The sequence below is a fragment of the Xiphias gladius genome, chromosome 23, assembly GCF_016859285.1.
Source record: "Xiphias gladius isolate SHS-SW01 ecotype Sanya breed wild chromosome 23, ASM1685928v1, whole genome shotgun sequence".
Lineage (NCBI taxonomy): Eukaryota > Metazoa > Chordata > Actinopteri > Istiophoriformes > Xiphiidae > Xiphias > Xiphias gladius.
The window spans coordinates 4,170,717-4,192,712 of NC_053422.1; the positions used below are offsets into that span (position 1 = coordinate 4,170,717).

The 21,996-nt window shown below is 41.1% G+C and overlaps 1 protein-coding gene across 3 annotated transcripts in view; it reads left to right on the plus strand.

Moving 5' to 3' along the window:
• Positions 1–16,561, plus strand: part of LOC120784960 (complexin-2-like) — a 52,503-nt gene extending 35,942 nt beyond the window's left edge. For all 3 annotated transcript variants that reach the window (XM_040119142.1, XM_040119144.1, XM_040119143.1), the window contains exons 3-4: positions 11,395–11,570; positions 16,367–16,561. In XM_040119142.1, the coding sequence (XP_039975076.1) occupies positions 11,395–11,570; positions 16,367–16,561 (371 nt within the window). The remainder of the gene's footprint in view (positions 1–11,394; positions 11,571–16,366) is intronic.
• Positions 16,562–21,996: the final 5,435 nt, after the last annotated feature.

Genomic DNA, 21,996 nt, shown 5'->3' on the forward strand with positions numbered 1-21,996 from the left:
AAGAAAGTCTGCATTAATACCGTTGTCTCACAGGTGCATTTAATGAGCCATCTGTCAGGCCACTTTTAGATATTTCCTTTAACGTATGCAGACACGGGGATCAGAAATCCAGACACAGCCATTAAAAACAAAGCCCTGGTGTAAGATTAAGCCTTAAAAGCACCATCTGATACCTTATTGATCCCTACACATATAAATGTCTCCTGTCCGTTGTTGACATGGTGGTCAGGATCAGCCATAACAGATCTGGTTTTTTTTTTTTTAGAGCAGGGCCCTAAAAACAGACAGAGGTTCTGCAATCTGCTCGAGGACACTTCAACAGCACTATCAGAGGCTGAAGCTTTGAATCGATAGCGTGACCTTCATGTGTTGTATGTGCCAAGTGCAGTGTCTGCATGCACCAACACAAGTCCTCTGCTTGTTTGTTGGAAGCACCAGCTTTATTTAACCACGCCTAGAGGCTATTGGTTGATTTTCCACAAGCCTGGATCAGTTTGTATTACATAAACATGAATATATTATAATATCTGAATTTTAATTTTCTGAACTGAGTAGAAAAAATGACATGGTAATTAAAGTTAAAAATATTTTTATTATTTTTTTTTGTTATTTAAGGTGTTAGAAATCAGCCAAATTCAGTCAAAGGCATTAGACTCAACCACTTGCAATTTAATAACTTTACATTGTGACCAATGAGTTTTCTGCAATTAGCATTTCTACCTGAAATGGACGATAGTACATCATGCATTAACATCGTATTGTAAAGTTTGCCGCACAAGAACATAAGAAATTCCCCTTAATTTTTCCTTTGTGTTGTTTCATGGAGCGTAAAATATTTACCTGGAAAACTGGTAAATTATTAATGATTATTAATGTGATTTTTGACCATTAGGGGGGCAGAAACTCACAGAAACACTGCCCTGATTATATTTGTCAAGTTTTTATGACTAATGTGTTAGCAAACTACTTACTATACATCCAGCAGACAAAGAGCCCCAAGAGCATCCCACTGGAGTCATGTTTCTCACCACCCAATGAATGTCTGTCCAGTATTCATTCTCGTTTTTAGCAGGGGCTTGGTCACAAATTCGTGACAAAATTATGTGGCTCGATGGGCTTATTTTCTAAAATTGTCTTTGGGGTTGGCAAGAACTTTGACACCAAAAGTCAAGGTCAAACCATGTAAAGTCTGTGTCAAACCATCGAACCAAAACAGTGAGCTAAAAGAGAAAAAAAATTCTTGGATCTGCCCTTTTAAACCGGATCTTCCCTAGGCCCATGCCCCATCCTTCAACCAAGTTTGGTGCAGATCGGCTCTGAAGTTTTTGCGTAAACCTGCTGACAAACAAACAAACCAACAAACAGAAACGGGTGAAAACATAACCTCCTTGGCGAAGGTAATTATTTCAAAAGAAAGCAATTAGATACGGTGCGTTGCAAAAGTGGTATATAGTGTAAGGCAGTTGTGATAGGCTTATGTGTTCATCAGAAGTCTTAGCTGAGGTAGTGTAAATACAGACACTAATTTTTTTCTGTTAATGTTCTTCATCAAAACGGACCCTGCAGACCCTTTTTCCATTAAGCTCATCTGGCTAATTCATGAAGTGAGCATTCAACCGTGCAAACATTCTCAGATTCTCCTATTTGACCAAACTTTCTTACCAGAGCAAGCGTTTGGTCAAAGATTGTAAAAATGGAGCATCTATCAGGTCAGATCAGATTCACTGATTAGTGAACATAGAGCAGCGATGCATAATGCCTAAGGCAGTGATGTAGTTAGTGTCACCGCTTAACCACAACCCTGATCAATGATACAGAGGAAAACAATGCAATTTTCAGTACGTACACGCTGAATGACATGATGTAATAGCTTTCCACGTAATATGTAGCCTGCTGACTATATTGTATGGATTATTTTCACTCAGTGGTTTATGTACTTCACTTTGCCGTGACACTTACACCGGTCAGCCACAGCATTAAAAGTAGTTACCGGTTTACACGTTGTGGCTGATCGCTGTTGATCATGTTGTTACGCTTTTTTCTTTAAGATCTAGAGAAGGCACACTGATGCCAGAATGTCACTTTATGGAATTAAACCATCACTGAATATACATCATTCTAAAGTGCTCCCGCTTTCTCTGAAAGGTATTATACTTGTGTTTTTACTTAAGGTTTATCAAGATTTTGGACAGTAAAACACATCCCCCCCCACCACATGGCCTAATGCGTAGCCTAGTTGGACACTAGCTCCTCCTTTGAATTTTTTCATTTAGCACGCCAAACTTTCTTTCCATATCCAACTTAAATTGTGTTGCTCCATCCGGAACTGAAATTTATTACACAGCAGCCTTTTCTCTCCGTTTCGGGTGTATCTGCCTCCACTATGAGCCCGCGGTGGGTAGAGTCTGTGGTGTTGCTAGTGCAGGGCTAGCCTGCCGCAGTGTCACCTCCATGACTCATTACCGCGCTGACTCGGGAGTAATTGCTTACGAAGTTCTGCTCTCCGTGAACTCTGGCACGCGACCATTCGTGCCACCCCGAGCTGTCGTGGGTCGTTAGAGCACACTCCAACACAAAGTGCTTATCTGAAGAGCCAGAAGAAGCTATCAGACCTATATTCCACACAAAGACCGTTATCATATAATGAGCCATATCATGCTGAAAGTGACAATTAACGTGATATCCTGGTGAGATTTATTTTAACAGGGTTTTTTTTTCTGTTCATTTTATAAAAGAAATATTTGATAGATAGGATTTATGACTAAAGATTGCTTTTTGCAAAACTTACTGGGATTTGTGTCTTTATACACATTATATACATTCTTATATACATTGTTGGTCTTATGTAAAGTTCTCTGATTGTAACCTATTGTGGATTTTCCAATCTGATGTTCTTTTGAATTTATTTGCTTATTTCCATGGTCCATAGTGTTATTTATATATTTGAACGTGCTGCGCATTTTTACAAACATAAACTAAGAAATCCTCCCAGTAAACGCATGTTTTGGTGACCTGCATTCTGTGTGTGTGAACGTGTTTGGATGGATGGTTTGCCTCGGCCTTGGTGCCAACCTCCAGAGGTGATAAATGTGGCCTGTCCCTGCTCGCTGATCACCAAGGCCAGGCTCTGTGGGGCTGTCTTCCAATGATAATGGTTGCGAACCGGTGATAAAGCACAGGAATGATGTACCCCAAGCCTCTGTTCCCCGTGTATCCCAGAGCTTTACTGAGCTATGACACTTCCTAAGTGTCTTCCTCCATTTCGCCTCTAGCACATGAAAAATCACACGCGTTTCTGTTTGGTTTTCCAAATCCTTCAACCACTGACATATTTTATTCTTCCACTTCCTCTGGCACTCAGGTTCTCGCTTGCTAATGGACCTACATGTTCACATTAGACCATTGGAGTCGTCACTTCAGTTAATTTCACTTTATTTCTTCAACTCAATTTTAATTGCTTTGTTGACTGAATTCAATTCACATAAAATTGCACGAAAAGATTTCCCCAGAATCTCATCTAAAAGCACATAGTGCAACCTCCAGTGCAACAGTCCAGTAAAACACAATTTATTATAAATTTGCTCCAGGTAGTAAGCCACTTTTTTCACGATATGGAACAGCTAACACTGCAGCCTGAGTCAAAAGTGCATAATATGACACACATTTAACTACCGTCACCATCTTAAGTGTTGCAGTCGGGTTGACTGTGAGCATGAATATGTCACCTCTAAATGTGCAAATGATCTCTGAAAAGTAAGACATGTTCCGTTACACTGTCAACTCATTCAAAGGTGTCGTTTCATGTGTCTAGTATTCAGAATCCAGATGTGACTTAAGAAACTTCTATTTACACTTAGCCAAAAAAATGCCTCCGTAACAAATCTGACCGCATCCATCTTGGTTTTGGCTACATGAAAATGAGGGTGACACTGCTGAAGCTGTTTTGTAACAGCCAAAACGCCAGAGGAAGACAAACCACCTCTGGCAGTTTAGTTGCAGCAATAACAGTTTAGCAAAGCGCCTAGCAACTATTCATAAACACAAACACAAGGATGAATCGCACAAGAGGACTATGATAGAGACGAAACTTTTTATCGTCACCCATAGAGATCATTCAATGGTGGAACGGCTCCGCAATCAGATACTTGCTACAACACGTAACTCAGTATGACCTGATGTGCTGGCATCACTGGCACTGCTTTCCGCCTGTCCCTTTACATGCGACAGGCAAACTGATTTTCCCCGTAACCGGCTATTTTTACGAATCTTTTTTTACTGGTATGGTTACAGTTGGGAGGGGTAAAAATTACGAGAAGGCTTGAGACCGAGGCGGTTTGAGCAACCAGATTTGAATCTGCCTCTAATGCTTCTTGGACATTTTTTCACTTCCCCTCTTGACGATCAGGTAGCTTTCTCATCTGCTTAAAATGCATGCTTTGTAGTGCTTGTATTGAATTACCGTGAATGGGCTGTGTGATATACATGTCTTGTTCTTTTAGATGAAATGTACCTTGATTGTGCCGTTAACATAATGAGAGGACAGTTTTGAAGACATTGCACTTCACCATTCAGCTATGAAATAATCATTCAACCCGCCCTGGTCAGCTTCAGACTCTTAGTAATATAGAACCAACCTTCTGTGCTGAAGGCTTTCTCCTCTCCCTCACTCGCCACAGAGTGCTTTTAGAGCTCTCCAAGGACAGCTGTGTTCCAAGAAACCAGACCAGTCTCCCTGATAGTTTTCAAGGACCATCACAGACAGCTCCAGTGTGAAAAGTGACTCAGTGCTGCCTTAACAAAAGGGTTTTTCTCATGCTTTCAAAGTCTGACAGTGATAAAACTTTGTGGAGTTTAAACACAGCCAAAGATCTTTTTAAAGCATCACAATGCAATCATGACTTCTACATGACCTTCAACAAGTTGGCGAGATGTGGCTGTGAACAACTTTATAAACACCAAACACAGAGACCTGATTGGTTCCCTCCACCGCAGCCACTCTGCGTTTTTCACCCAGTGAAGGCAAATCCAAAAGCCATAAACTGCACACGAGGGGATGATCAAATCCAAAAACACCAAGTTGACTGTGCTGACCAGGAGAAAGCATGACCAGCTGTGCTGTGTGTGGTATGCTGTGTGGTTATTTGATGGCTTCCTAGTCTTTCTCCTTGGCCAAGTCACCAACTGGTCGATCCTTAGTTTGCAAGTAAACTTCAGGAATCTTTATTTAACATTCATCCCTGCATCAAGGACATTAATTGACCCAAAATGAGGCTTTTTTCCCCCCTTATATACAAAGAAGAGGGGATGTAACTTGATGAGGGCATCATATGACTTCTTGTGTTTACAGCGTCATGTTGGCAGGAATACTTTGAGTGAAAATCTATGCCGCTAGCATCGATTTCAAGCCGTGACTGCTCACTTCATTCCAAAGAAATTGAACTTTATTTCGTTAAGGTCATTGTAAGGGTCAGTAATGTTTCATCCATTAAGTCTTAATGGATGAAACATTACTGACCCTTACAATGCTCCTGGGTGCTATTCAAAAGTACTGAAACAGCCAGAATGGGTGATCAGATTTTGATTTTGATGATGGATTTTGTCCACTAAAATTTGAAAAGTTCTAATAAATAAAATATGTAATACCATTCATGTCTCATGATACAAGGGCACCATGATGCCAGGGCACCAGCCAAAGTTGCTACAAGATTTGACATGCGACTCGTGGAGGATGTTGAAAGACAGAAGAACACAGCTAATATTTTCAGTCGGTTCTCTCTGTACCCAGCCATGTTATTTTCCGCTTAAGGTAAGGTTCCCTGGGTGGTCTTTCCACTGGGTTTTTGGACCACCGTCCTGCCCAGCCCGGGGCACGAGCCTGATGATGATGGTCTGCACGGCTGGTGTTCACCGTGGGGGTTGAAGCAGAGACCCATTGGTCGGCGGCCGTGGGACTGCTGAGGACGGATGACAGATGGGAGAGCAGGAACACAGAGTCCTTGAGCTGGTCCCGCTGTTTCCTCTCTCTTACTCTATCACTTTTTTTCTGCATTATCTCCCATTTTCTCTCTCGTTCTCACTATAACCTTGCCTTTTTATTGCATCGTTCTCCCTCTCTTTTTCTCTAATTTTTTTTTCTCCCCCTCCTGTCTCTTCTTTCTTTGTTTCTCAATATCCTCTTAACTTTTCCCTGATATGGATTTCTCAATTACCATTCAATCATCATTCCCACACTTTACTTAGTTCCCCTTCACAGTCCTTTCTTTCTGGCCATTACTCCTCTTTTCTCTTTCTGAAATACCTTGTTCTCCTTTCGTCTATACTGTTCTTTATCATTGTTGCTATTTTTTTATATCACTCTCTGCTCTTTAATCTGTCCTTATCACTCTTTTTTTTTATTTAATTATGCACTCTCATTTTCTCCATCAATCTTTCCAATTTGAAGTTTGGTATTGGAAATAATCTTGCTCAGCCTGATTGTAGTTAACCTTAATCCTCTGTCATTGCTTTTGTTTTTGTCCTCTTTTTCAGGCCTTGCTCCCTCTTTATTTTTTTTTTGTTGTTGTCCGTCTGTCTTCACATGCCTTTGGGCTCCACCGGGGACACTTCACAGCACCTTAACTCATGCATACACACAAATACACACACGTCTAAACGCTCTTGGAGTACAAATGCACCTGGAGGACACACCCTTGATCTTACTCTAACAGCACCCTGAAACAAGTGCACAAACACAGATCCTTGCACACACGTGCACAGTCACATAGTGGGAATAAAGAGCTGTACATTTGTTTTCAATCTACAGACACTACACACACACACAGCACCACAGATACTTCCAAACACTCTCTCCCCATGTTTTCAAACGTCCTAATCTAATGCCAGCCTTTACGTAACTCCGCACAGTTATCCACTGTGTGACACGACCATCTACAACTTCCACACTTTTCCCAGAGCCCTTTTCAATTTCCACTCTTCTTCCTGCCGAGCTGAGGAAGCCTTCTCCTGCTTTAAAATTAGCCCTCAGGTCTGAGCTGACCTAAAAAGCTGTAATGAGTTAGCATGGATAGCCAGCTCTCCATGCTCATGGCATCGATGTCACTATACAAGTTAAGGATTGTACTGATACTGTCGAGTGACTGGGTGACTTAAAACATGGTTTTGGCCGCTAGCAGCATGGTTTTGGAAAAGGCAGTTTCAGTCTGTCGGTCAGTTGATACTGAAATATCTCAACAACTAATGAATGGACTGCCATGACCTTGGGTACAGACTGCTGGCTCTTCCATGGTACTTGGACTTTGGTGATCCCCTGACTTTTGTAGCCCCACCAGCAGGCTGACATTTGTAGTTCAGAGTGAAATGTCTCAACAGCTGGGAAAGATTACTGTGCAACTTGATGCAGACATGGTCTTCCCGAACTTTGGTGATGCCCTGACTTTTTTATCCAGCACCATCATCATATTCAATGTTCAATTTTTTTCCAATGCTTCGGTTTATCTATTTAAAAGTCTGGTTTTCTTTACACAAGTATTACGACTGCTAGCATGACTGTGGACTCAAAGACACCCCCATGTTGTCATGTTATCTTTTTACATTTGTAGAGCTGTAATATATATTTTTTAGAAGAGTTGGTTTTTAACTTGGTTGGTTCAGCTTAATCATGTCTCATGGCAGGGATTTTAGAACTCCAGTTAAAACCTTTTTTATTTGCAGTTTCTTTGTACAACAATAAATACTAGAATTGTGGCGAGGAATTAGTTATTCATTGTGTCTTCTAATTTAGTGCATTAAACTGTGTGTCAGTGTTTTTCCAACTGTAGCCAAAGCTCTTAGCTCCTCCTCTGGAGCTTTGTTGTTTTGCTTATCGCTCCCAGAGTCTGGGAGAGTTTGATAACACCAAGGCTTTTGGGAAGGACAACAGTCTCACGCCGCTACACAGCAACTTCTTCACAGTCAGACAAGCTAATTAGCCTTGAGCATCGAGTTAAGTCATGTGAAGTTTTGGGAGAGGCTCGGCAACATGTGGGAAATGAGTGATGAAGTGGCATCAGTTGCAAAGAGGGAAAAATCATCACCGGTAGACCAGGGATACGGTGTATGTGTCTGGAAAATACCAAAATGACCTCATTTATGAGCCAGACAGGGCCTGCACACGTCGACATTTTTAAACCAGAACATTGCGGTCTACAGACAAAAACTACTTTAGGTTTGATCTCTGCCAAACCAGGTTTCCTTGCTGAAAAACACTGAAGATAAGTTTCAGGTAAAATCCAAAAAACACAGAATAACTTCCTAAAGAAGATTAAAACTTCTGATTAGGGCATCTCTTTTTTAACAGGAGTGTAATTTAATTGCAGTGTAATTCAACACATCCTTCACCTATCATGACCTTATGCGTCCGATTGTCAGACAGAGTTACTCCAAGGGTAAAAAAAAACAACTAATATAACCATATTATAACCCATATAATATGGTTATTATTATAGACTTTGCCAGCATAAATTAGCATTGCAGAATGAGTGGCAGTGCTAATGAGAAGTTGTTGAGAACAGGTCATGATGACAGGAACGTAGGAAAGTATATCTAATAATGTCTCAGGGCCAAACAAGGTATCGAGACTGTCGTGCTATTTTTAAGTTGTAGCTGCAGACTCAGCTTGGCCAAATAAGAACTTATTATCCCTGAAGTGATGGATATTCACCCTCAAAGTCTACTTGGCTTCTGTGAAGATTGCTCTCATACAAGAATTGGGAAAACTCTTCAAGCTACTGGCAACAAAGTTTAAAGTCCCAATCAGCATTTCTACTTTAGCCTGCGGCAAAGCACAGAGAGCATCTTTAAGACATTCTTATGAGTGTTACTGCAAGAACGTAACTTTACGGGGATCTGCATTACGAACGCATACACTGACATGAAAAAGGCCTTGAGATAATGTAAGTAATGCATTCTCAACATGCCAACACGTCGTGTGTTGGGAACACTAAAGAGTTCATGACAAAAAAAAAAGAAACATCCACATGTCTGCTCATTAATCAGCAGTCACGCTGCTCCATATGACCGAGGACTGGGGCTTGTCCTGGTCCGTCAACGAGGCAAGTTCGGACTGCAGCCAAGAACCTCAAGGTCCACACTGTCTCATCAATTTCACAGCTGAAGCAGATGTGTGTGTCTTTGAGTTTTTGCTCCAGAGAGCCTGCAAGGCGAAGCCTAGCATCTGAGCACAGATTTGGGTTCAGACAGAGGCGCTAATAGTGAAAGGAAGTGCGCTGAACCCGGGGCAGGGAGGGACCCAGGCGTATTTCAAACGTGCCTGGCGTGATCCAGGAGGCCCACTCCTCATTAAAATCAGTTTCCTTCCTTTGAGTTGGAATTGAGCAGAGAGTCGTGGGTTCAGGGGGTGCCGGCCACTGTTAGACCGCTGGCTCGTTTCCAGCCATTGAGCTGGAAAGAAGAGCTAATGCCAGTGGATTGAGAACGCCCAGCCGGAACCCTGTCTAAAAGCAATGTGCAAAAGCACTGCAGGAGCAGCTCAACGTGCAGGCCGACGCTCAACACTAGTGTGTGCAACATCCCGATTTGAACTATTGCCTTTCAAGCTGTTAATTATATACTGGTATTATCCTTTGAACTATTAGTTTTTACTTAACTAGTAAAGCTCCCAATGTTCTTTCTGCTGAGAGGAGAGTGATATGGTTGGTAAGGCCTTGTAACTCTCCATGTGCAGGAGAATACCTGTGTCTGGCCTACATTTCCCATTTTTATTCAACAGAAGGAGGACTTATGCCATTACATTTTTTAACATTTAAAATATAGCATTAATGTCACAATAAAGGTGGTAAAGGAGACCGTGTTTTGAAGTACTATTTCCTGGAGAGACATGCATCTTTTCCTGTGTGTCTGACTGACATGGAAGCTTCACACCTGCAAAAACACTTTGCTCAAGCACAAGAAAATGGCAACAGAACCGGAACTGACAAAACAAAATGTGTACTGTGAAGGACCATTTATCTCTCCCTCTGGAAGCTGTTTTCACGTTGTACCAGAGTGAATGGCAGCAAATGTCTTTGTCTGAGACCCTGACAGCTGCAGCAGTGTTGACGGTGCGCACAAAGTTCAATGCCACCGTTTCAAAATTCTTTCTTTTCTTCTTACATCTGTGGATGGTTGCTACACTATGGTTACTGGTAGGGAGTGACTGTGGCTGTAGCACTTTGGCAATTAAATAACTTGGTTAAGGTTAGCAAAAGATCAGGGTTATGTTTAAAAAAACAAAATGAAAAAACGTGACAGAACACGAGCTATGATCTCCCACATTTAAGTCGGACTAAACCCATCCACCACTACAGCCTTCACACCCTTACATCTTAACAACGTAAATCCTAGCGGTTTTGCGGCAGGCCAAAACACACCGGCAGTGACACATGATACTGATGATGTTGTCCGACACAGCTTCGCTAGTGCCTGCTGGCCTTTTAATACTCCTATTTTCATCAAATACAGAACTTAAGCAAAATGATATTTCAGCATCTTTCTATACTCCTTTTTACCATCTCTAAAATTCAGAATCAACAGCTTCGCTAATGACATGCAGGCATTACATTTTAAATGTGAGGTGACGCTCTGACTCAAAGTCAGTAATAGCCGTTGCAATGGTAGGAAACGCTTTCCAAGATTATTAGCATTAGGAGTGATCAAACAAGGAAAAGAAAAGTCAAAGCTACGACATCCAGAACAAAGCTGCTACAAGCGTAGGACATAATAACTATCATTTTACCATGTTCTCGATCTCTTGTTTAGCATATCTAACAAGTACAGACAGGAGACGAGATCAACAGCAGAATGGGCCCCAGTGTCTGTTTATGATGGTCCTTTCAACAGCACTCCAAGCCTTTTGTTCTCAGGTCTTGACCCCTGGTCCAAGTGGACGCTTTGCATGAGGATGTAAATTCCTGTTGGAGATCGCAGACGGCAAAGTGAGCATCACAAAGGCAATCAAGAGAATTGCTAATAATTTATTGCAGTGTCTTTTATCTCCGGCTCTTGTTCATGGCACTCACCTCTTGTTCCCTCTATTGTCAGAGACTTTTGTCTTTGGTTCAGTCGAGGACAGATTGTGCCGCTCTTTCACTGGCCTGAAAGAGGATTGAAATACAAAGCAAAGTCTATTGAATTATCCAAATCTTAGATGTACCACTGTGCACATCAAATGCTTAGCAACAGCCTAATAGCTAAGATCCATTATGTGCAATTACTGTGAATTGCTGGTGTCGCTTGTTGAAAAATTTCTGTATGACATTTGTTTGATTTATCACTTTTCTGTCTGTCTGTCTGTCTGTCTGTCTGTCTGTGTCTGTCTGTCTGTCTGTCTGTCTGTCTGTCTGTCAACACAAACAACAGGGGCCACCAAAGACATGGGCAAGATGCTTGGTGGGGAGGAGGAGAAGGATCCTGATGCTCAGAAAAAAGAGGAGGAAAGGCAAGAGGCGCTGAGGCAACAGGAGGAGGAGAGGAAGGCCAAATATGCAAGAATGGAGGCGGAGAGGGAAAACATCCGACAGGGCATCAGGGATAAGGTAAAAATATCTCAATACAGCTACTTACGTAGGTTATTAAAGGTAACACTCTTGCTTGCAAGAATGTTTACTCCCTTTTATTCCTTTTGAGCTGCAGAAAAGTTGAGAGGGGACCAGTTCCACAGCACGACTTCACTGGGGCAACAACAACAGTTACAACATATTAATCACCAGTAAAAAAAAATGTAAAAACATATTCATAACGTTACAACTGACCAAGCATTCAACTCTCTCCCCTAATGTTTTGTCTCACGTTCACACAGTTGCGCAAACACTCACATTTAGGAGCTGCCCAGTACAACCACAATCTTCTACTCAGCATTGTCTGCCACATATAATAGTCCGACTATAACAATGTTTGTATCAGACCTTTTTATGCAAAAACTTAAATATCAGCGTTTTCATTTGTTTTCCTACATTTTCCACGTCTGGCAACTGACCTCTAGTGCCCATGTTGCCATGCAGATAGGTTCAGTTTCACTTGTCTGAGATTTCTGACAATGGGTGAAATTTACTTGGTGCTTCTCAGCGCACCAACAAATTACCTTTCTAAACCGTAACGTGTCTTTCCAGAGACAAAGTCGCAGTTAACCTGTCAAAGGAGCCTCACTGTCAACAGTTCAATTTGAACAACTTCCTACTAAAAAAACACGAGAACTGTTTTGCGCTGCTGACTGTTTGTGTGACTGTTTCATGATTAAGTTTAGGGCAACTCAAAGCACTCATTTAACAAACTGAGTCTCTGTAAACTGGGCGGAATTACAGATGTTCTATCTAAAACAGATTAGCCAATGTAAAATAGTTGCATATGAACTTAATGTAGGGGAGACTGGGTTGCTTCTTCTATGTACTTAGTGCTGAAGAAGTAGGTGTATCCTGGATTAGAATATTCCCCGCGTGTATTTATGGCTTTAAACCATTTCAGACTGGTCACGTTCGTAAACGCAAGTGTACTATATGCGGTTCAGTTAACACATGCAGGATTCCTTGGTGATTAGATTCCATTTTCAAAGCTTCAAAGGGATTTTTTTATTTTGTCTCACTGACCTCCTTTTTTTTTGTGTGTGTCTCGCCAAGCCTATCTTGTCTTTGATAATTTCTTGCTTAATATTTAATTAATCTGTAATAAAATGTTAAGTGACTATATCAAAGTATCTGTAACTTGCAGTGAAGTATTGCTCTTGACATTGCTAATATTTAATTGGATATTTGACTTCAACACTCTTGGAGGGCTCTCGAGCTGAGGTTAAAACTGGTCCATGTGTAGCCCTTGTAATGCTAGCCTTGGAGTTTGGGGAGTGGCTCTGCGCTGCACTGAGTCCCAGCGATTCTTCAGTTTAGTTTTGGAACAATGCTGAAAGAACACAGAGGCGGGAGTCAGAGCGATCTGACAGCAGAGCTTCGGAAAGTGTTTGATTATAGCGATTGGAGAAGGGGCTGACTAAGCGTGACTGTCTTCACTTCAACTGATGCAAGTCTTTGTTACTGCGGAATAAGTCTGAGAGAGACGGAATAGGACAGACTGTAGGAGAACAAGACAGAGCAACATGAAGCAGAAGAAGATACAGAGGAGATATCCATAAACCAGTCATACCAATGTTTTTTAGTCAGGAAGAAACATTTCTCAGGTGTTGAACTAAGACTTCTGGTTCTCAAATCTTGTGCAAAAGTGCTTCCAATCATTCAGCCTTTTGTGTTTGACTTAAAGGATGAATCATTGTGACCCTTCATCAGATGTCTCTCCTATGCTCAGTAGTAATCAGTTTTGAGGAAAGACAGTGACACCCAGACTACATTTTCCTTCAGTGCTATGTCTGCAAAATGTTCACGGTCAGAGCTGTTCATTTGGTTATTCCTACACATTCCAAATGCGGCAGCTGGAGTATGGTAAACGTACATTTAATATTAAGCCCGATAACTTGATTAAAGTAAAGATCATTAGCATCTACAAATAATAACAATGCTTATGAGATGAGACAGTAAATATCCATCCACTATTCTAACTTGTGGAGCTGACTATAGTTACTGTATTAGACATGAGTCCAATAGTAGTTGCGGACAAATGCAATCTGTGGCATATTGGGTTGTTGGATAAAATTAAGACGATAATCTACTCCATGTTGAAATATCTAAATATGCATCTTCGTTATTAAAGTTAAATCTGAGAAGCGCGCAGGGCTGGAACTTCCTTTCGGGGCATCACCTATTCTTCTAGGAATCTGGAGAGTCAGTGTCTTTAAATGTGATTGTTTTAGGCAAAATATATGTTTGTTTTTTTTTTTAAATGAAGGGATTTTATATTTCTACGCCAACGTTATATTCCTCAATATGTGAAACAGCTTTTTTAGACAATCATATAGTTGAATCGAATTAACATTAGTCAGAAAATATAAGATTTCTTTATTATTTTTGGTTTGGGATTGCACTGAGGGAAATTTGACTCATGACCTCAGCATTTTAAAATCCTTGCTACGACCCTGTATGCGTGTAACAACAAGTCCTCCAGCCTAAACGACCGTATAGGTCATTTGTCTCTGACCTCTGATATGAACCGCACAAGTGCCCCTACGGCAACAGGAGATATGCCACAGATAAACTTCTAAAAATCCCCTTTGAAAAACAGCCGATTTGGCCTTTACAACTGAAGCATAATGTCTGAGGAAAAACATTTGGGTTAGAAGACTAGGGATCAGAAAGTAGCAGAGCAAAGGGTCTCATCGGCTGCAGAATGAATCCTTCAAATTGAATGTTGAGCAGAATATTATAATATAATTTCCAGCACCAACCAGCAGACCTTTGTCGGTGCGCATTGGCCTTGTTAGTCTTTCATTGTAAACATTCAGCTCCTTACCGTGTGTTCATTTTCAACAAGATCTTTTCATTCTTTGTAATCATTTTCAAGTCTCCAGGCTGCCACTCATACCTCAAAAAGCCCCATTTCTTAGAAATATCAAAGCTTGACAAAAGGATGGTTTAGGCATGAAAGCACAATATTATTGAACTAGATGCAGACCTCAATGAATGGCAAACAAAATTGTAGAATGGCGGAAATAATGTTGATCAGCTGTTCTGCTTGCATACTTTCTGAAGTTGTTATTCCTCCAGCAACCCTACTCCTCCCCTCTGAAAATACACAGAGATGCTGACACTGCCCCCATGCACATCCGCACAGCAGAAATGGACAGTAGTAGTCCTGCTTTAAGATAGTTACTGCTCCAGAATCACATTAACGTGCCCCTGGGAGAGCAACAAAGAGGTCACGGATGAGTCGAGCTCATTTTCCACATCTCTGCCTCGAGCTCAGCCATCACTCAGCCTGTTGACCTTCCTGTGCTCTGCAACCTTTTCCTTGCACTCCAGCTGTATTGATTATGCTCAAACACACACACACACACACACGCAAATTATATTTTAAGTAACATTGAGCAAGAATCCATAGGCTTAATGCCACAACAAAGGCTACACGATCCCGGTTACAAATTGGGGTTAGAACCAATGTGATCCGCTCTCAATCTGTGTAGATTCATAAAAGCTTCAGGTCCAATTAAGGAAGCGGCGTTTAGGCTGACATGCTGCATTAGTGGCAGATGGTCTCAACCTGTCCCGACCCGTTTGTTCCACATCGTTGTCATGTGCAAAAATCTTGCATCTTCAAGATTTGAGCATTTCGCCATAAACAGCTTCACTTTTCAAGTGAACGTGGGGATTTTTAGTTTATCCACTGGGGTTTTTGAAATGGTGACCAGTCCCGAGAGTCCAGAGCCTATACCAGCCTGGTAGCACCAAATGGTGTAAGAACAGCAGGCCATAACATATTTCCCAGCAGTTGTTGTTCTCTTTAATGTTTTTAATTGCAATTTTGTTTCTCCTCCAGCACACCTAATGAGCACTTCTGCCTGTAATTGGCACATAAAATATCCAGGAAGGTCAAATTAGACCAAGCAGCAGTTAAAGCTCCCACATTAAGCCACAAACAAACAAAACACAAGAACGAAAACCCATATCTATGTTCAGTACCTCTACATCTAACTGCAAAAATCGATGACTGCTGTTACAGTATACACTGTTCTCAACTTGACGTGGGAGCAGCCTGAAGCTAATTTGTGCAAATGAAGAAATACAAATTCCTTTCCAAGAGTACTAATCATTTTTCGACCAGTTTACCTCAAATGCACGACACATTTCCATCCTTAAGAGTTACAGTTGCCCCATTTTGAAGTCAGTCACTGTATTCACAGAAAGCTTCTCCAGCAGATCAGGGAGTGAGCACTCGGCTTCCTGTTTGCTTTTGAAGCCAGGGGCAAAGTTGTTTAAGGTACGAGCAGATTTTTTTTTTTTAAGGTGCCTCACGTCAGCAATTTTCAAAGTTTTGTCATTGAATTGGGAAATTATAGTTGGACATAATCAGACATGAAAGGCACCCAAGGTGGCCAGAAGAGCACTTCAGAGGCATTACACTGTGCCTTCAGAGAGACAATGAAGCATGGAGGTGTCTTAGCTACAGCATAGACATACCCTGGTTAAATCAAAAGGACATTTTCACAGTTCGAGCGAGACAGGAGCATGATACCGGACACATTGTACTATAGTTAGGGACTGCACTTAAAGGAATAGCACTTTTGGGTCATATGCTTATTTGCTTTCTTGCTGAGCGTCAGATGATAAGATGGATATCGCTCTCATGTCAGTGCAGTGATTATGCATCAGGAGCTAGGAGGTAAATATCCTAGCTTAGCTTAAAGAGTCAAAGTAGGAGAAATAGCTGTCCCGCCTTTCTTTTGTCTTTTCCTGTGTAGTATGGCATCAAGAAGAAGGAGGAGAAGGAAGCCGAGGCAGCTGCTGCTATGGAGCAGGCCTCCGAGGGCAGCCTCACCCGTCCGAAGAAGGCGGTTCCCACCGGCTGCGGCGACGAGGAGGAGGAGGAGAGCATCGTGGATACGGTCATGAAATTCATCCCGGCGCCGCTCATGGATATGTTCAATAAAAAGTAACAGTGTATTGGCTGTAACACGATTAACTTCTTACAACGTTTATCTAACCACTGCCGTACCACCCTGCCCCGCCCCAACCTGCAGCCCCCCCCCCCCCTTTTCAGCCCAACTTCTAAGTGTCCTGGAATTTCGCAGCGTGTCATGACTTTGCCCTTGAGTTATAATATCCCATCTCCGATGGTGTTACGTACTTTTTAATCTCTCGCGCAGAGCATCTTCTCTCCTTGATAACCTGTGATTAACTCCAAATTTTAAAAAGTACGTAACAGCTGCACAGATCCAGTGTCTTTACTTCAAGGCAAACTGATGCCATGTTTTCAGAATGTCCAGCACTTAGAAAAAGACCAGACATCAGTCATCATCCACCCTTTTTGTTTTGTAAATAGACTCGGGTTATAAAAAAAAAAAAGAGAACTATATATGAGTGAAATATGACATATAACAAAATGACTAAGAGTATAAGCCATATTTTTAACTTTTAAGAAATTATCCAAATCATATCAAAATTTGATTGAATTTTCCTGTTATGTTCATACTAATATTTGATACATACGATGTATATAAATACTTGCATTTTTATTGGTTCTCCGTTGTGAGGATTCACCCCATAAACTGTCCCTCATGTTCTCTTTGGTTTACTGTGAATGTGTAAAATGAGCACTGGTAGAGTCAAAACAACATCTGTAAAACCAGAAAGTGAAGGAATGAGACCTTATTTGGTTTTGTTTACTTTTTTTAAGCATGCAGTAAACTTTGGTGAAGTGAAGTACCCATGTGGATACTATTTTATTTGCTATGATGACGCAAAATACATTGATATTTGAGGCAATAACTGGTTTTTCCATTTTTTTATTTAACTAACATTTTGTCCACCATGTACAGTAGGCGAAAACTGACTCTGTGTCTGAAATGTTCTTCCATGGGGAAAGATATAAATGTTCTCCATACCTAGAGTTTGTCTCAAATCAGTTAGATGAAATAAGTGATTACTATAACTATCACTTGCTGTACATGTTTGTGGTTTAAAAATTCAGTTTTACGTCCCGTGGCAGGTGTCGCTCGCTCTGCCTTTGCAGTAGGACGAGTAGAAGTTTGACCAGGCCGGCTGATTTTGACTTGTGTTAACATTTTCATTATTTTTTTATGTAAAAAAGAAACTTCACAAACACAACTATGTTGTGAACACACTTTATGTGAACAGACAGTGACAATAGTGCAATATATTGTTAGAAATGAAGTTGTCCTGTGTCCGTTGGTTTAAATGATGGGAGAGAAGTCCCAAATCAGCAATAACAGACAATCTTCATTGTTGCGTGTTTAAACTTACTCCTTAATGTTTTAGTCGTTGTTAAAGACACGAATGTGTCTTCATAGTGACAGTGAAGCGCTTGTAGGTCAGACACACTTGATGAAAAAAGAGAAAAGGGGGGAGCTGGGACGATTTGTTTCATGTCGTAAAAACTGTCCAGTCGCGTCACAGAACGACGAGGCACAACCGAGATTTGTGTTCGGAATCGCGAACCAAAAGGTGAATCAAGCCGCGGGTTTTCAGAGGCAGACTTTACCGTGAAAGCTCCATGACCTTGCAAGAGAAAATATTTACCCGTCTTACTGAGTCCAGTCTGTCCCGCAGGCAAATGACTGTAATGGCACAAATGTAAAGGGGGTTACATGAGGATAAAAATCTAATTTATCTCCATATGCCTTCTTATTTTTTATTATTATTTCTCCTCCATTCCACGATGTCTTGTTGAAACATTCCAGATATTTCAGACATTCCACCAGACGTGTGCTGGTACCACACAAACTTGGATATTTACAGCGGGCTTCAGTCGAAGCCTTGTTAGCCTACAAGTACATCACACCCGATAACTTAAATTTGATGTTGTTATAACCCGACAATAGACACTAGGCTGAATCTAATATACTCAAAGATTCATAACATGAGCAAGAAATTATTTTAGCTGCCATGTAAAAAAAAAAAAAACCCACATTAGGTCTAAGGGAAAGAATCAATGTGCTATTAGAAGTGATCAGTTAAATCTTGTGATAAATTTTGTTAGAAAATGTTTTTGTGGTCCACATGCGCACAGTAGCTGTAAGTGTAATTAAGGTTTTCTAAACCAACGTTTTTGTCACATTGCCACTGTTTCTATTCACCTAGCTGAACATGAAATATCTCTGATTCTGAACTTGTGCATTCCTGTGAAATAGACGAGGGAAATTTAGCCTTTGCCAGCGCTTTGTGAGCTCCGTAATCATGTTGAATATATTTTTAAAAAAAACCTCCAAGGACACAGTGTGGTAGGGTCGCCTGTAGAGCACATTTATTGAACTTCCTGTGATTTTAATGTACTCGTAAACTGCCTTTGACCGCCTCCGTTTAAACAGCGTGTTAGCAGATAGTTTGCACCCCATTGTTGTGGAACCATGCATCAAACAACACTCAGATCCATTGGAGCATCAGAGCATTATCCAATCAAACCAAAGAATAGTGCTGGTAGTAGTAGACTTAGACAAGACGTTTCATTCTTATTTAGGTACTGCATATTTTATTTATTTTAAAGTTCTCAGGTACTCTAGCTTTTAGTTTTAATAGACGTTTAAACCATAACTAGCCTTCTCTTAGCATATAATTAGCCTACTCATGCTTTAAAAAATGAACAGTTTCATTGCCGGGGGCCTAGCAAGCCTGAACCAACTTTTCTTTATGACTGACGTATCTCTTGTTTGGCCCAAGAGGATTCTAGAAAGCTACGATTACTGCCCCTGTATAGGACCTTCCCAGCGACACGTGTTTAGCAAACGTCATCGGTGTGTGCGGTCCGTCAGGCTACCACTGAGTCTCTTCCAAACTGGTCTGCCCTGAAAGCAGGTCGCCCCTTCGCATCTCATTCACTAGTGTCCTCACAAACCCATTTATCATGATCTTGTAAATGCCAACTGATTGCGCTCTAAATGGCTTATAGACCACTGCCCAAACAAACTGCCCAAGTCATGCGTAATCGATACTTCCTCGCCCAGTAGATGCCGCGTCAGAGACCTACTTCAGTCTGAAGTCACTCATTTGTGCCGCTCATACAGCCATTGATACGATAAAAAAAAAAAAAAAAACTGCCTGAAATATGTGCCACTTAAAAAAAAAAAAAAAAAATACTCCTTTTGATGTGACTTGAATGTAACTGTCTGATGTTTCTCTCTATTTGCATCTGTCTTTCTCTGTTCTGTATGTGTTGAGAAGATGCTTACGCTGCTGCAGTATTTTTCTCTCTTTCTCGTCTGTAGCCGGTCTTGTTTCTGTCCTCTGGTGCTTGGTATTTTGAGAAAAACAAACAAAAACAAACAAAAAAAACAGGTCGATTTGTTGCATTCTTTTGTACTGCGAGATCTTCTCACCCTTCTCCCTCCTTCTCTCTCTATCTCCCTATTTGTTGACAAAATGTATGCATGCTTACGGTGTGCGATGTAGCCAAGGTTGTTGATATACTCGTTTCGTGTCCTCTCTGTGTTTCAAAGCTCCACCTGTTACCCTCACTGCATGCCATTTTAGACAGATATTTCAGTCTGTAACTTTCCTGCAAAAATGGAATCACCGCACACTCTAAGAATAAAGTGATTTCATATAATTTTTCATCGTCTTGTGTTTCTGCATTCAAACAGTTCTGCGGCTGGCTTTGGGCTGCTGCTCCTTATGTGTGTAGAATGAAAAAAACAAAGTTCTCAGAAATATTTATATGGAAGCAGGCGTGCAGTGTATTTCTGGTTTGGGAGGCAAGATCATTTCTGACTTGTGAGACTGAGACGTGACCTGCAGTCATATCCCATTGCATGGCATTCGTTGAGGAAGAATGTGCAAGGACCTTCAATGTATATCCCATGTTACTGTTTCTGTCTTTCATCTCAACATGGCTGTTGTGTGCATTTTTTACATTTTATTTTTTTCTCAGAAGGAATTTCAACATCTATTCAATAAAAGCAAAAAGGGCTGTAAACAGAATGCACTGTGTCGTTCACGTCGTGATTGGAGAGGTTTTCAGAAACAGAGACCTGACTTGTGATTGTGGCACGGTGAGTACACGGCAGGGACAACAAAGTGATGCAAGCGGCGTCTCTCTCATGGCAGTCTGTTTGTCATAAGTGGGGCTGTGATATGGGTATCGGGAGGCCTTTTACATCAGACAAATCCAATGAGAAGATGATGGAGGGATGCCAAGCCAGGATTAGGGAGGGCAAGGACTTCTGAGCTGTTGTTTACTTCCAGCAGGAAAAGGGGGCCGACATTAAAACGAAATTAATTGATTATGATGCTTTGACATTTTGCGGGTTTATTGCTTGTCAGAGTTGGATTTTTTAAATGGGGGTCTTTCAGAATACGCAGTGCTAAACCTGTCATTTACTCTATTTACCTTCCCCTCCTATATCAGTAAACTCTGCTTTTGTAGGTTGCCTGCCACGTCATTCTTATCCGCAGCGCAGCGGAGTCGTTCGTGAAAAGCCACAACTTCTTTTAAAGAAACTGAATGATTGAACACATTAATTTATTTAGTGGTTCACTGGGTACATAAATAGGTATTTTCACTTGCCTGATACAACAGACAGTTTGGGTGTATGCTGTCATGCTTCAAAAAGCACACGTGGTTCGCAGAGCACAGGAGAAAACAAAATCTTTTTCACCGTCTGTTGCAACAGATGTTGAGCAATTTATGGTCTGCCAGTTCCTCAGCACAAATAGCCCCATCCCAGAGACAGGTTCTTATTATTAGCACGGTACCTGCTGTAGAGGTAACAGTATGAAGTTTAACTATTAAATGCAATCCCCAGCCTTCGCTCAAATTAAAAATCATCTTGAGATCTTGTTTATAGCTTCATGTGGACTGCCCATAGGTTCAATGCCCAGAAGTAGCAAGAGAAGTAGAGCTTTTCAAGTTCTTATTCCTTCAATATACAGTACACACATAGCAGCTTTACTATGATTAAGGTTTGGTTTGGGCAGAATCAATTATTGGTCTTATAGAGTCAAACGTGTCAGAAGCTATCAACCACCCTGAACTTCTTATCCTAAAATTTCTCCATGCTGATCAAAGATATGAATTTGGGTTTAATTAGTACTGGACTTCCATAAGGCCGGTAGACTTGTAAGAGACAGATTTTAAAACAGAATGACAAATGGCTACATTTATATAGTGCTCCAAAGCCATTTACCATTTTACCCACCCAAGGTATTGGTCTAACCATCAGGAGCAACTCGGGGTTCAGTGTCTTGCCAAAGGACACTTCAACATGTAGACAGGAAAAACTGGGAATCAAACCACCAACCCTTTAAATAGTCCCTTTAAATAGTCTACCTCCTGAGCCACAGCCACTGCACTGGTCCAAGTCAATGCAGCGGGATGCCTGAATATCCTGGCTTTTAGTTCCTATACACTCAAAATGAA